General features: G+C 35.9%; 1 protein-coding gene across 1 annotated transcript in view; it reads right to left on the reverse strand.

The window, feature by feature from the left end:
• The window catches only part of NBEAL1 (neurobeachin-like 1), a 67158-nt gene that overhangs the window by 18528 nt on the left and 32881 nt on the right, over nucleotides 1-15749 (reverse strand). The window contains 19 exon segments of the mRNA XM_009890256.1: nucleotides 636-769; nucleotides 1645-1793; nucleotides 2910-3036; nucleotides 3880-4004; nucleotides 4713-4870; nucleotides 5822-5971; nucleotides 6082-6387; nucleotides 7053-7181; nucleotides 8274-8427; nucleotides 8775-8950; nucleotides 9521-10102; nucleotides 10651-10739; nucleotides 11017-11176; nucleotides 11519-11677; nucleotides 12274-12427; nucleotides 13186-13288; nucleotides 13385-13544; nucleotides 13941-14074; nucleotides 15177-15345. Coding sequence (XP_009888558.1) covers nucleotides 636-769; nucleotides 1645-1793; nucleotides 2910-3036; nucleotides 3880-4004; nucleotides 4713-4870; nucleotides 5822-5971; nucleotides 6082-6387; nucleotides 7053-7181; nucleotides 8274-8427; nucleotides 8775-8950; nucleotides 9521-10102; nucleotides 10651-10739; nucleotides 11017-11176; nucleotides 11519-11677; nucleotides 12274-12427; nucleotides 13186-13288; nucleotides 13385-13544; nucleotides 13941-14074; nucleotides 15177-15345 — 3318 coding nt within the window.

A 15749-nucleotide genomic window follows, 5' to 3' on the forward strand; every position in this document is an offset into this window, starting at 1 on the left:
TACAAAACTATTGCAAAGATTTATTTACTTTAAAAAAACCCAACAAAAAAAAAAAACCAAAACCCAAACAACCCACAGCATTTTATAGGAGTTATTCATAAAATGACCTACTAGTATGTAACTTATCCTAAGTTCTGATATTTATCTTTGTCCCACATACAAAGGATCACTTACATTATTGGGGTGGGGTGGGGGGGTGGAGTTCACTAACCCTAAACCATGGAATATAGAAATATTAATGACTTCCCATGTTGTGGTAAAATAGAAAGTCTCCTTTGGTTTGTAATTAGTTTGCTCAGAATATTTAAAAAGATGTGTGGGCTTCAAGATATTTAGATTACTACTGATGTAATTTTAGTTGAATAATTGTTCTGTAACATTAGAGAGAAAGAGAGACAGGAAAAAGAAGAATCTTGTTTTACCCATCTTCCCACAATTAATCCATTCCTAGATGCCAGACTGAGGTTTTCACAGACTGCAATCTAGTTTCCCATGATGGCTATATGTAGCAAATCTTTTGCTACTAGTGTTACAGTATTATGAAAGACACCAGACTTAAATTAGACACAATCAATGAACTTAAACTTGACATTTGTGCTAATTATATAAATCAAGGAAATTTGAGAAACCCATACCTCCTTATTGAAGTTGAGGAAGTAGTTGGTTTGATCTGTAAGGAAGATCTCCAAAGCTGACCTCCTCAGGTTGTACCGACGCAAATGTATCTCTCGAATTTGAGAAAGGTGCCACTTGAAATCAAAACCTACCCCTAGGAAGAGCACTTTGATTATTGACTTGGAATATATAAAAAACTTTTCACATAGACATAATGCAGTATCATTTCCAGTCACCCCAGAATCATTCCTAGAAAAGGTAAATTTTATACGTGGCTTGATTAACCATTTTGCTAGGAAAATATTATTAACTTCAGATATTGTTCTGCTGAAAGAAAGAGGCAGCAGGAAATATCTGATGGAATGCATTTGTTTTTGCTTTCCGATCAAAGACACATTATAAATGTATTTTCTTGACAAAAAATATGAACAGGGTCAAATAGAAGCTTTTATGGTTAGAATTCCCAAAAGGCCAACTTTCTGATATACTGTTTTTGAAAATTTTACCATTATTGGTGAAACATTTCAGTTCAGTGTTTTCATACTCAACTGTGTACATTCTATTAAAGTTCACTAAATTAACATAGATGATTAATGTTTACATACTACTGCTTTTTAAATCACTAGTTACTACTGCTTTTTAATCCATGTATGAGTGAAAACGTCATTTGTCAGGTAGAACAGGGAGGTGCCATTTAAGCAGCAAATTACAGGTAATGACTATTTTTCAGTCAGCAAATTTAATTAATTTTTTTAACAAGTTTTTTTTTTTTTGAGAAATACTAAGAATAGTGAATCAAATTAACAGCTCAGCAGGTACGGTTCCAGATTCTTGATTCTGAAGGTATCAGCCAGCCACTGACCACCAAGTACAATATTAAGTACAGATCCACAACTTGTCTCTTCACAATTAGTTTGGCACTCATTCTCAAAAAAAAAAAAAAAAAATAAAATCAAACTCAGCCTACTAAAAACAGAATGCTGAACTGTACTTAAAAAAAAAAAAAAAAGAGATACTGATCATGCTCACCTTCCTCTTTTTCAATGCTGCTGTCAAAGAAATAGATGTGCTGGGTAGTGATCTCCAGCCTGCCAGGTATCACATCAATTACTGTAATGAGTTCACAGTCTTCAGACAATATTAGTTTTTCTTTCTGACTTTGCTCGTCCTTCTCATCCCTACAAAAATATCACTAAGTGTTACAGGGTTCGGTAGATTATACACTTGCTTAGTTACTTGGTAAGAGTACAGTTGCGAAAAGAATCAAATTTGAATGGCATTAAAAGTACAACATAAGTGATTATATGAAGCTACTTCCATCAGCAGTCTTAGATGTTTCAGACTAGGCTACCAAACATCATTTCATAGCATTGCTCTTCAGGCTTGATATTTCAGCCTCAGGCACAATGGACTTGACTGCCCTTGAGTATGAAAACATGAGGCTGCATTTCTCTCTCTCATTTAATTGCCAGGTGCTTAAATTTTCTGGCGCAGAGCAGAGCTGAGTCCTGATTCATGTGACTAAAGTTATCTTCAGAAGTATTTGAAGTAATGGTTGCTCAGAAGCCTATAGATATGACACATCACAAGCAAGCATTTAATAACCTTTAAGGTACAAGCAAATGCATTGGTATCACTCAAAGACATGCCACATGTCTACCGGACTTCAACAGCATAGACACACATAGATGCACACACAATATCACATGTCCAGCTACTGGAGTAAAGCATTTGCTATCTCCCCCTGGCTGCCCCCCCCCGCCTTTGTCACACAGGTGACATGACAGAAGCACAGCAGGCCTTCTCTCTGGAATGCTCTTAAACACAGGGGACTCTCTAGCAGCTTAATGCCAATCAAACAAACATCCAAGCTATGCAGCTGATGGCGTAGGCATAGCCCTGGCATCTATGGACAAGAGCCAGTTCCAGACTGGTCTATGCACTTACAGAGCGGACAACCTCTTGAGAATTATAGCCAATGTACCATAGTAAAAAAGCATCAACAATTCTGTAGCTTCAGCTTCAGACCAACTGTGAGCAGTGAATCACTAACAGATCCTCACAAATACCTGCTCTGCCTTCTTTTCCCTGAGGCTCTTTATGTCTCATTGTTGACATAAATCCAACAGCAACTTTTCTGCCGTTCAAAACTACTACAAAGCCCTCAATTGGATTGTTAAGGTCAGACAAAGAAAGAGGGAAGCTTTGTATGCTAATGAACTCCGCAAGTTGTTTCTCACTCCTAATCCCTATCACAGAAACAAATTTCAACCATTCTACTCCGCCATACTTACAAATTGGAACTGGCTGCTGTGTCTTCCTCTGGTAGTTCAAGAATATCATCTTCCAAATCACTCACTTTCACCTGCTTCACTGCCTCCAGAAGCAGAGACTCACTAGAGGGCTGTGTCTGGTGCACACCTATCACAAACAGACATTTCAACTCCGAAATTTTTTTGCAACAGCACTTTCGGAAAGCTAAACTACTGAGTGTATCTTCTACTGTTGAACGTTGGTTTTAACTAAGTAAGAAGCAACCAGGCTTCTTAAATACTGCCAGGGGTAAGCAGACCACTAAAAATACTCCTTGAACTACACTGAAATATATGTCAAAATATGACCGTATAAAGGTAAGACATAAACGCATTAGAAAATTTTAAACTGAATTCTAATGTGGACATTTCCAACAAAATATTTTGCAGTGTTCTGCCAGACACTGTTAAAGCATACAGATTTCATGGAAATACACTGCATTTCTTTTTTGCTTACTCAGGTTTACAAGAGTTCTTTTTTTTTGGTTTGAGTCTTGATATCCAATACGCCCAACTTAAAGAACAGTTTACACCACTAACTGTTTGGAACACTTCTGAAACAAAGCGATTCATATCTACACATTTTAATCTTAAGTTCTAAAAGGTTTTAAACAAATACTGCCTGCTTACTCTGATCTCGTTGTTTCCTTTTCTTGAAAAAAATAATCTTATGCAAGAAATCTATGTGACTGCTTATTTTAAAACAAAGGAGTCAAGAAAAATACACATTTCAATGAACAAGGGGAAATGAATTCTATTCAGTAGGAAGATGGTGTTTCAGGCCAAAGCATCGCTCTTATGTTACACATTTTACTATAGAGGAAATAAAGAAAAATCAAGATTTAAGCATCTACCATACACTAATTCTTAAATACAAAGAGTAAAGTGTGTATCTTTCTTCAATAAAGATTGAAGAAGCCCAAGTGAAATAGCAAATACGATGCAGCTTTACCTAAATTATCTCTCAGGTCACTAGCATCCTGATGAGAGTTGAAGTTGTAATTCTGCACTAGTTTTAGTCTCATACGGGAAAAATTTTCCACATTTGAAAGTTTCCAGTGAATAAGATGCTGTTTCCTAGGAAAACAAGAATATTCATAAAAACAGTTAAAAGAAGGTAAAGACCTATATGAAGCAAATTATTACAACAGAGTACGTATTTAGAAAAATACTGGTCATCTACTTGTACACTGTAAAACATAAGAGCAATAAACAGCATTTTAATTTTATATTTCATATTGCAGCTGTGATCATCCTAAAGCACTTTGTAAACAGTATTTATTTTCTATTGAAACACATCAGATTGTTTATGCTTTCAGTTAATGACACTTTAAAGAATAAAAAAAAGCTTTATCCAGAACTTACCCAAAAAATAAGACAGGCAAATTGTATTCTTTTTAAATTGAAATTAACTTCATGCATAAATAGACTCAAAGTCTTTATTAATAAAAGTGTATTCTCTCTTTTCCAAAAGAACCACTGATCCCATAGGATCTCTCAAAAAGTTTCTGCCATCTCTTCATTGATAACTAATTTTTATTTTTCACTTGGCAAGAAAATCTAGGATCCAGGTAACCAGCTCAGCATTACACTTCAAACTTTGCATTTTGATAATTAAGTGCAGAAAACATTATAAAAGATGCATTCAATATTAACTTCACATCTCAGGAATGGTTATCAGAGTCAATGTGACTAGCTTCTAACTATGTGAAACAGTAAGTTAGTCATATGAGCATATTCCTTTTAAGCATCATATACGGTTTGATTTAAGAACTCCACTCTTACATTTCACACCAAGGACCACGTTCAGAGAGCAAGTAAAGCTGGGCTGCTCTCCACTGTCTCATAGTAGCTGTGTGTTGACTATTAAGTTGCTTTAGCATACTGTTGTACCGCAGATTTTCCTGTCGAGCTTTTCTGCTGAATGGTTCCACAAAATGCTCCTGAAAGACCATTAAAAATAAATCTAGCACTGAAATTACTCTCACCTTTGAAAACACAGTTTTGTGGCTTGCAAGAATTCTCATAAATTAGGAAGGAATAAAAAAAGTTTATCAGTAAAATCTTCTGAAAATTTAAAGTAATGCTTACAAAACAAAGTTTAAAAAGCTTAGTACAGGAAGAAATAGCACCAAACTTCGACTTAAAAATGAGAAGAAAGGGCTATCAATGCTGAATCCATATGAAAGCAATTCTTCATCATTATCAAAGTCGTCAGTATTGGAAATCCTATTATAATAGGTAAGATTTTTCTTTAAATTCTGGTATTTTATAATATGACTCATATTGTATTCTACCTTTAGCTACTTGAATAAAAAGGACTTACTAAAACGATCCTTTTTAAGAAGACTAAGAGAAAGAAGAGAAATGTAACTTAGCTATGATATTTGCTGTAATTATCAGTTAATTCTAATGCTTAAACTGAGTCTGGACCTTATACAGAAAGGTCAGTTCAGAAACAATTTTTCCACACATTAAATAGTAATGTTCACTGTTTTAAATGCTTTCATTGTATTGAAAAATACAAAAAAATAACCAAAACCACACTGACTCAGGTCGTAATGGAGAATTAGTTTTAATAATTTAAAACATAAATCACAGTAAAAGAAGATGCAGCTTATAGCTGAGCATAACTCTAGGTTGCTGTACTAGCAGAAAGGCCTACTGTTCTGAAATAACTCTGCTTACAGGCAATACTCTTAAATAGAACAGAGAGAATTAAAAAGCATATCCTACAAGTGTATACAGTCACACTATCCATAAAGTCTTAAAACAATTAACCTGCCTGCAATCCCTTGAATTGGATCATCCTGGAATTCAGTTTCTCCACCTTTTAGAATGCAATTCCTGAGATAGTTCTTTTAAGAACAACTTGAGCTCACTCAAAACCTTACCTGAAATTTAAGCTTACTTTCTCCCCTCTCCCGGTCTCGCTTGTGCATGTTCACCATAAATGCTTCATAACAATCTTTCCAATAAAGTGCCATCTGCTCGTGATCATGTCTGAATGAATTCTCTTCATACTGCTTCATATTTGGAATAATCTGATTCCACCAAAACAAAAGAAAAACCATTATGTGATTTCTGAATGAGTTTCTCTGCTTTCATAGATAAAAAGAGTATGAAAACAATACAAAAAGAATCTGTTACTTACATATTTGTCAATATAAACTTGCCACTCATCAGAGCTGCAGTATTCTTGGAAGTCCTCAAAGAAAGATGGGCTGCCATTGGTGGGAGGCAATGAAGGGAGATGCAGGTTCATGAAGAGAAGTTCATAAATCTTGGATACCAATGTCCGAACAAGGGGAATCAAAAATGAGTAAGTTTCTGTCTTCTCTTCAATTGATCTGCTCAAGATGCCTTCCAGCTTTCCCAAGAGGTAGCATGCTTCAGGTTGACTCTCAATTACTTTGGTCTGAAGGAGGGTGTTTAGTTTAGCTGCTGCCATAGCACAGACCTACATAGGCAAACAACAACAAAAAGAATGCAATCATCCAAATAGTAATTTTGAGCATCTATCTTTTTAGCACAGGAGTATGTACATGTTCTGGCTGCATCCCAGGCAGCCTGAAGGCACACATGCATCAAACATGAGCACTGATCATTTCTTCATCCTGTGATAACCAAACCTGGGTCAGCTGCAACCCCAAAGTCACAAAGGTGCATTAAGACAACCACATACCTAAACTAACAATCCTGGCTTTACTGAAGGGCTCATGTTCCAGGCACAGCTCTGCTAACTTTGTTCCAAATGCTGATTTGGCAGAACAGTCCAGGTTCATGTGCACTTAATGTATGTAAACTTGAAACTGCTAATAAATGTATTTTATGGTAGAAACAGAAAGTCACAATCAGAATCACTATCTTACTGCCGCTATTGCCTACATAGTTCCATCCTCAGACAGCTTGCCCTCTGCCTCTTTCTCATGCTCAGGAGGTGCACATTGACAGGACTGTACAGTAAATTTGCAAATGGTAAGAACCAATAAACCATCTTCCCTATAGAAGGAAGAAGGACTGCCATCAGTCTGCTCACTGCTATGAGCAGCTGCCCCATAAACCACAACCGTTACATCAAACATGCACTTAAAACAGTACCACTTGCAGAAATTTGCAACAAACCTGTAAATTATCTTGTGCAATGAATCCAAGGAGCAACTGGACTTGCACCTGTGAAAGCCTGATCGCTTCTAGGCCAGCAGAGTACCAGACTGACAGGCTATCCATGAGAGTCACTAGTTCTTCCAAGAGCTATTATAAAAACAGAAGATTTGGATGAAATAAAATTAACAACAGCTACTCCAGCTGGAGACAAAGAGCTGAAGAGGGGGCCGTGTTCACACTTCTAACTTACCCAAACCCAGAAAATTATCCCAGAACGCTGCAGTTAAACCAGTAATTTGAAACAATTCCTGACTACAAAAGTCTATCTAGCCCGGTAGGTTAACTCAAGTATCTCCCCTGAATAAAGTCAAAACCTGTATATAATACGTAAGTTTATGTTGTGGTGGTTTTTTGTTTTTTTTTTTAAAAAAAAGTAGCCTTAAAAAAAACTCTTTTTTTTTTTTTAAGAATTTATCATGATATAATGATAGTTTCCATATAATACCTCTCCCCTTTAGCCTTGAAAAATGGAAAAAGCAATGACAACTCAGACAGTGAAGGAAGCAAGACCACTGCCAGAAATTACATGAATGTTGAGACAAATTATGGGTGTCTACAACACATATATCAAGGAGGAAGGAGAAACAGCCAGATGACAGAAAGCTGCTTTACCTTACTACTTATTGTGTTTGCTAGTCATTTTCTTCCTCAGACTTCATGTTTCTGACTCTGATATATAAAATTGAGCTATTTGCACATAATGCACATATATGCACAAAGTCATGTTGAAACTCCAATACATGTCAAACCCCAGAAGTGACATTTCTCAGCTTGCAATTGAGAGGAGAATTTTTGTCTGGTCTTTTATTCAGAACATACACAATGAGTCATACATGCTGATAAACAGTGCAAAATCTGCTTAGGCTATAACTGACATTGTTTCATTAGCTCCTACATTTTCTAAAAATTTTTTCCAGTCTGAAGAGACCTGGATTTTCAATAAAGAGTACCACTTATATACCTATTTATTTTGCAAAACTAACTATATTCCCTGTAGCACGTATACACACTTTTTTACTCATTGAGGGGCAATCTAATCCATTCCACTATGAACCCTTACTCTGTAATATCTATAGTTTAAAAACATATGCCTAGAAGGGATGACACTATCCAAGACGACAACTTTTTCATTATTATTTTCAGCCTATATACAGTACTTCTGTTATGTGACTACTGTACCTTTTCTGTCCATAAATTCGAATTAACTAGTCCTTCTGCCTGCAGGAAATCTTGTACAATTAGCAAGAGCTTGAAGGCATTTTCAGCATGCGTAGGGAGAGCTTTTGAATCTCTGTTATCAGTGACTGACCATTCTAACATCTTCTCGAGCAAGCTGCATGGAAAACAAAATCCCAAAGTAATTATTACATGTTCTAAGTGTAAGTGGCTTTAAAAAAAAATCCAATTAAGTATTTAATTGAATCTCTTAGTCTGCAGTGACATAATTGCCATCTTCCCGCTAAGCCAATGAGGTAAAAGAGATTTTGAGAAGCTCATGAAACCAGCAATACAGTTTCAAAACCTTATGGCCACATGACACTACTAAATAGGTACCAGAGAGCAAAGAAAAGTACATCTTTTTGGGAAACATCCAGCAATGTTCACTTCACTAATGCCCCTTACTTTTTCTGCTTTTCCTCAAAAGGGATGAAAGAACCCATCCTTGAACTGTATACTCACTTGAGTTTTATTTCATCAGACGGTCGCAACAACTCATTAGATATCCCCAGTTTGGTCAGTGCAGAAAACACCTGTCCTCTCTCAATCCAAGCAGCATCATCAGATTTTTCAATGCCTTTCCACATTATACACAGTAGAATGTCTGTAAGTAACCGTACGAGTTCTTTATCACCCCCCTACAAAAGAAGAGAAATATTTACAGCCCTTCTAGCCCAGAAAACCTTCAAAACATTTCTCATTCATCACAGTCCCTATGCTTGCATGTTTCAGCATTTTTGAAAACTCTGCAGTCTAAAGTCCAATTGCTAAATACGTAAAAATGCAAATATAAGAGACTGTGGCTTGCTTGTATGTTGTAGTATATACTGACTTGACTTCTACATCAGTATTTCAACCTGACCTTTAGCTACCCTTGATTTTTTCACAGCAAGTCTGTTCCATGCCTCCTCTGGAAGATAAAGAATGTTGAAATACAGAACAGAGCGGGAGAGTTTGTAGTTTTTTCTTTGTCTGGTTGGTTGTGTTTTTAACATCAAAGCTATTCCAACTAGACAACTGAAAAAGATGACACATTACAAAAGGAAGTGCCCCCACTCACTGTAAAAGCGCTATATTGTTTGCTTTTCTGTTGGAAGATGGGAGGCAAAAAAAAAGTACAATAATTATCTAGCAGGGAGATAATAATAATAAAAAAAGGAATTGCAGACATTAGAAAAAATTAACCACTTAGGGAGTGAATTACTTACTCCTTGGTTTTCAAATAAAGAAAGATCAGCGGTGAAGCTCACATCACTTAAAACACCCAGCTCTTTGTCAGGCTGCCCAGAGAATGGTTTTGTGTTCTCTATAGGTGATGGTGTGCTGGGCTGGCTATCTGTCATCTGATTCACAATGTCAGCCAACTCGTAAGAGTCAACACTGGACAGATCTAAACTCAAATGTGAAGGATTACTGTGCCACAATTCTTCTCGGTCCTCCGACCTAAAGGACATCTCTGCTGTGGATGCATCTTCCAGTGGCATAACAGAGAAATGAGCCGGGACATCCAGGGATTTGTTGTCTTCTAAGCTCCACTGGTCAAACAAACCATTAACAGATGCAAAGCTGCCAGTTTTGTCTCCCTCTGTCTTATCAGGTTGATGTTTCTGAAGCTCTTCAGCAGAAGGCTTTTTTTCCTCTTCCCTTGAGGAATCCGCCCTGCTCTCTTTAAAGCCAATCCGGACGTCTGAGTTTTCTTTCAGGAACAGTCTAATCAAAGTGTCCTGCCAGCCCAGCTGCTGAGAAATCTGTTGTGCTGCATCCAATTGGGAATGCAAAAGGTGCAAAACCTAAGGATAAGAGAAGATATCCCATACCTACACATTAATTTTAGCTTGTAACTGCATTCATTCTAGCTTTTCAATTAGATATTTTATGATGTTACAACATTTTTGCTTTTATTTTTAGAACCTTGTAAAAAAGCCACAATCAATTAATAATAAGCAAACAAGCCACAAAATCATTTTTCTCATTGGAAATATATATTTGAGAAAAAAGAAAAAAAAAGAATAGAAACAAAACTTTCATTATGGTCTTAAAGCATGCTTTGAGAAAACTCAGTAATTCAAGGAGTCTACTATCTCTAACCTGTAGAAAATACAAGCTATTTGAGAATCATGATAGAGGCTTTGCTTTTTGTTTTGGATTTTAAAAGGACTTGAATACACAAAATTCAATATTAAGCAACAGACAAGCTTCGTTTTTAACATAAATCGTTGCTAAAGAAAGCAGTAGCAACAAATACCCCCACTGTGTCTCAAATCAATAATTAAGATATCACACTGTACAGCTTATGGGCTTAAAGGACAGTATCCTAGTTTTAAAGATGAAAACTAACCTTTCTACAGATAACCACTCTCACGTTTATATCTGATCTATGAGCCAGATGCACTACAGCTATGAGATCTTTATAATTCACAGCAGGATCTGTAGGGAAGAAAGAAAAAAACAACACAAATGATATCACGCAAGAAAATGTAACAGCTAAATATTAAAAATTGCTTTGGAGGTCACCGCTACATCCAGGGGTAGTAAAGCAAACAAATTTCAGGCAACTAAGAAAACATTAGCTGAGATCAATGGGAACTTCAAACAGAATAGCTCTGTAAGGTAGCAACTCTGGTTTTCCTGAAAAAAAAACCAAATATGTTTGCCTCTGAGCAGCACGACTTTGCTAATGGTAGACACAATACTTGCCAATTACCTGCATACAGAACTTGGTTAAGAAGGTTTTTAATGAAAGAAACAGTAACTGGCGATTCATTCAGAAGCAGCCCCAGTCCAGAGTATCCCACTTCTCTGAGTCTCATACGGTGCTTACTACGTTCATAAACTTTAGTACATTTCAGCATCTCTTCCACAATCTGCAAGAAAAAGTACACACAAATGCAAAATAAACACAAGGGAGGATCCAGACCTCTTGAACTTGTATATGATGTAACATGATAAAGTAAACTTTAAAAACCAACTCAAACAACATGGACTCTTTTTTTTTTAAATTACCCAATACTTCGAGAACACTAATTCCATTTTGACTATGGCAGTAAACAATAACATCTAGCTAATGTAACAGAAGAGAGAAGAAAAAATTAAAACTAAGATGATTAGTATCTTTGCAATTGCATACACTTCTGCAGTCAGACCACTGAAAAATACAAATTTATGTTCAATTGATTAATTTAAGAACATATAATTCAATTAGTTACCTTGAACACAAGTTCTCTAAGCCTGTCAGAGTATCTTTGATGCAATAACAGAGCATAAAGAATATCAGCATTCCCTGGCTCAAAAAGCAGTAAAAAAAGCTGGTCTGGGGTTGGGCTGGAATGAAGTAGGCTGAAGAGAACGTCCAGAATTCCACAGAGCTACAAAATTAAGACAACTAAATTAATCCACAATTCATTCAGGCTTCATGCTCTGTTTGGGGAAAATTTTCTTGGCTTTTAGATTTTACCCTTTGCTTGTTATAAAATGGATATTTTGTCTGCTCAATATTACTGCATTTAAAATCAGATTTTTTGATACATTTTTTTCTACACATAGAACACCTTATCAAACTGTAATTAGAGCTACAAAGCAGTTCAAGTTCTGTTCATGTCTACAAAATAGAAACTGCATCAAAACAATTTCTGATCAGTTGAAGTCCAATTCATTTGGTTTTGTAAACTAAAAGAACTTTTCTCATGGCAGTATTACACACCATGTGCTTTCTGGCCTCTTAAGGGGAAAAAAATAACCAATAAAATATGACCACCTGCAGAGCGCTTTGTCAAGTTTCTAGTGCACTTCTATAACTTGCCTTAGCTACATCTAAACAGAACCACGCATCAAATAACACTTTGCTTGTGCTCTTTTTCTTTTTTGTTCCCCACTTTTAAGCACACAAGATGATTTCTAAACACCAATAAGCAAAACAAAAACATGTACAGTTTAAACTTTTAATTTATGCCATATTGGATACCTGCTCCTCTTCACTGGTGGCAGCTATGTATCCTACAATGCTCTGTATTTCTTCATGTGTTCCACCTTTGCTCAGGAAATATTTGATCAGTCCATAGAGGGATGTCCGTATTGTTCTCAGGTCATCAGGAGCCAAATCAGTGTCTTTACAGCCACTCCTATAGATATACAGACAAAAAGAAACCTAAGGAAGTTCTTCTTGACTCATTAATAGTGATTTGATTGCAGTGGTTTTGTAATTTTTCATTGACCCAGGTATCATGGCACAAGCTATCAATTTTTACTGAAGTAAGGCAACTGAATAGTAATAAGCAATAGTAGATCAGACTTACCAAGTCTATAAAAGCCCTGAAATGTAGACTTGTATTGATCTGGATACAGGTCAGGATTTCAGGTTTCCCCCCTCCCACCCTCTACAGGAAAGACCAAGGTCACTAGCCAATCTTCCTCAATGACATAACTATATTCATAAGCAAAAATAAATCACCAAGACTGAAAGCTAAGATTTTAGATTCCTAAAAAAGTCCTACTTCAAATTCTACAAGGATATAAAAGAAAAATAATAGCTTAAAATTATAAACACCCTCTCTTTTCATAATGGTAATGATATATGACTTAATTGGCATTGTTGATAAAAAGTCCTTCAATTTTGTAATTTTATTGACTTTTCCAAGCATTTCTAGTACCATTGTCATAAATTTTATATAATACTATCATAACAAAGTCAAGCAAAAGTACCGAGTCAAATTAAAAAAAAAAACTTTTAATGCAATTTTGAAAATTAAATCAACCACCAAAAGCCAACCTGCACTTTTATTTATTAATTTTCTCACTCCAATGATGGGGGGGAAAAAAACACCACAACAAGAGCCACATACATAATGAAAAAGAAACAAAGAGGTAAACGTCATACCCATAATAAATCCTCAGTGTGTCTAAAAGAAACTGCACACCATATCTCTTTCTGAAGAGTCTTCTGCTGTCTTTGATGATTGTAGAAAGATATTGTACATGCCCTACAATATAAAGTTTTCTGTTAGAACCTATATAAAGATTTATGACAAGTCAAAAGCACTGTGTCTTTGCGCAGTTGCCGAAGTCCAAGAGCTCACCAATTCTGAAGGGGAAGTCTCCACTGTTCCAGATACTGAAGTCAAAAAGTAAGTGTTGATACATCTGTTGCAAAAGCTGCATGTTCTTTTCTACTGAGACTTGTTCTATCAACAACTGTACAGCCATCAGTACATTCACATCCATTAAGTTGCTTGGCACCTTTCAACATAACAACAAGTGTTAGCACTCAAAATATTGACTATCCTAATAAACTTCATTTTTTAAAAATAAAATTTTAAAATTCTTTTATATTCTACAGCAATGTCTGCTTCCATTAAAGCAATAAAAGAAACATAAAACCAGTCTCGTTTGAAGAAGTCATAAAACACAGTATAACAAAAAAGCAGAACATGAAAAAAGGCAAAACAGTGTTTCACTTTGCAGATCAAGACCAACTCCTCACACCTTTTTGTTTTCAGAAGCACGAGAAAGAAAAGCATGTGCTAAGGAGACCTTTGAAGACCCTCACATGCTGGAAAACTAAGAACGTTTTAAAGTAATCAGGACCTCACCCACAGCATTCATTACAAAAGGATGTTTCTCAAATTTGCTCACCTTCTGCAACAAGGCTCCTAGGGTGGCAACTCCATGGGAGTGAATGAGATTTTCTTGATTAACATGGTGTCTCTGAATAAAGTGTTTTATCATCAAGATGAAAGTTGCAACAATGTTCTTCTCCAAGCGTGCTTCTGCAAAACAGAACAGTAGCAAAAGCCTCATGGTTTATTGTTGGACCACTGCATAAAAATAGAGGGAAAGAAGTAAAAATCGAGTGTTCATATTCCTCACTATTTCCTGAACTTCTCAACTCTTTCTCTGTTTGTTCCCTAGCTGTAGGCTATCTTTAGATTTTTTCAGTGCAGAGTCATAGCCATTCCATAACTCTCCAGAACAAAGTGACCCCAGTGCTGACTTAAGTTGCTTCATCCATCTGGCTTTAGATTACAAAATTCTCTTTCAGTTACAATCTTTTACATATGCTGCAGTTACTCTCCCTCAGTAGTTGCAAACTGACACTTACTAGCCATGAAAAAATGCAAACGCAATTACGCAAAAAAATAAGACACAGAGAGAAAAAGACATATTTTTTCACCCTTTATTCCACCATTTCATATTTGAAACAAAACAAAAAAAATGCCGTTTTCCCTTGCAAGGTCATTTCCCAGTTAAGACCAAAGGTCATTTCTCTGTTAAGACCAAAGTCCATCCTCAATACTAGCGCAGTTTTTAAAAATCTATTCTTAAAGTTTCTTTTCCTTTTTTTTTTTTTTTAATTTTAATACTAAAATCTAACTGTGTGTGGAAGAGCTAGGAGTCTCAATATTTTCCTAAGAAAATAAAAGTTTGGCTAAAGGCTAAACAGTGCTGTTCTGATGCTGCAAATCTTCACGTGGCTGTCTGACCAAGCGCTCAAGTTGTAGGAAAGCTCCTCCTATTGATATTAATAAGCTTTGCATCAAAATTAGCAGGAAAAAAAAAAAAAGCAGAACAAACTTTTAAGAACAGAAGTAAAAAAGCTGCATACTTTTACACTAATGTAATAGTAAATCATGAAAAGAAAAATAATGCTATTAAATATATCTGTATTTGAAACATGTTAGTAAATTAATTTAACGCAGTGCTGAAATCTGGTATTCAGTATCCACAGATATCTAGGAACAGATAGAGCCTTTCAGCTTGACATAGGTATTCTGGAAAAGCCAGCACATAATAAAGCAGCTTTCTGTCATTCACATGCAGACTTTTAAAATCAAGCTAAAAAATTACTTCAGTTCAACTGTACTTTCCTACCTGATGCCTTTGTGGATGACAATACCACCCAGTCTTCCTCTACAGGAGTAACTAGTTCTGAAGGCAGAGTTTCCCCTTCAGGCTTCTCAGGCGTCTGTCCACCAAGAAAACTGATCTGCTCCAGCAATGGAAACAGTACATTTACTCCACCAATACAGTTGATCATATCCTAAATCAAGAGAAAAAGGAGGGAAAACATCACAATAAGTAAAATCCCCATAACTACGTAACAGAAATTTACTCCAAATACAAGGAACCTTACATACTCACAAATTAATCAGAATCTTTCACATGCTACTTTGAAACTAGTTTAAAACTCTATTTAATAACAGAGCTGTGCCAGTTTTAGACGCTGCAATTACACACGTGCCTACCTGTCAGCTCTTGTTTTGAAAGTGCATTTTTACATTTCCTTCCTCCTCCCCCCACAGAAACATGGGAAACTGAAGGATACAAAACTTAGATAGACTTTTCTGCTAAATATATTTTATAAACAGGAGATACTTATTTTTCTGATTTCTAAGTTACTTGCAGCAAGCAGTAAGAAAAGATTAAACGCATCTGTGCTTAAAC

The sequence above is a fragment of the Charadrius vociferus genome, unplaced genomic scaffold (assembly GCF_000708025.1).
Source record: "Charadrius vociferus isolate BGI_N301 unplaced genomic scaffold, ASM70802v2 scaffold147, whole genome shotgun sequence".
Lineage (NCBI taxonomy): Eukaryota > Metazoa > Chordata > Aves > Charadriiformes > Charadriidae > Charadrius > Charadrius vociferus.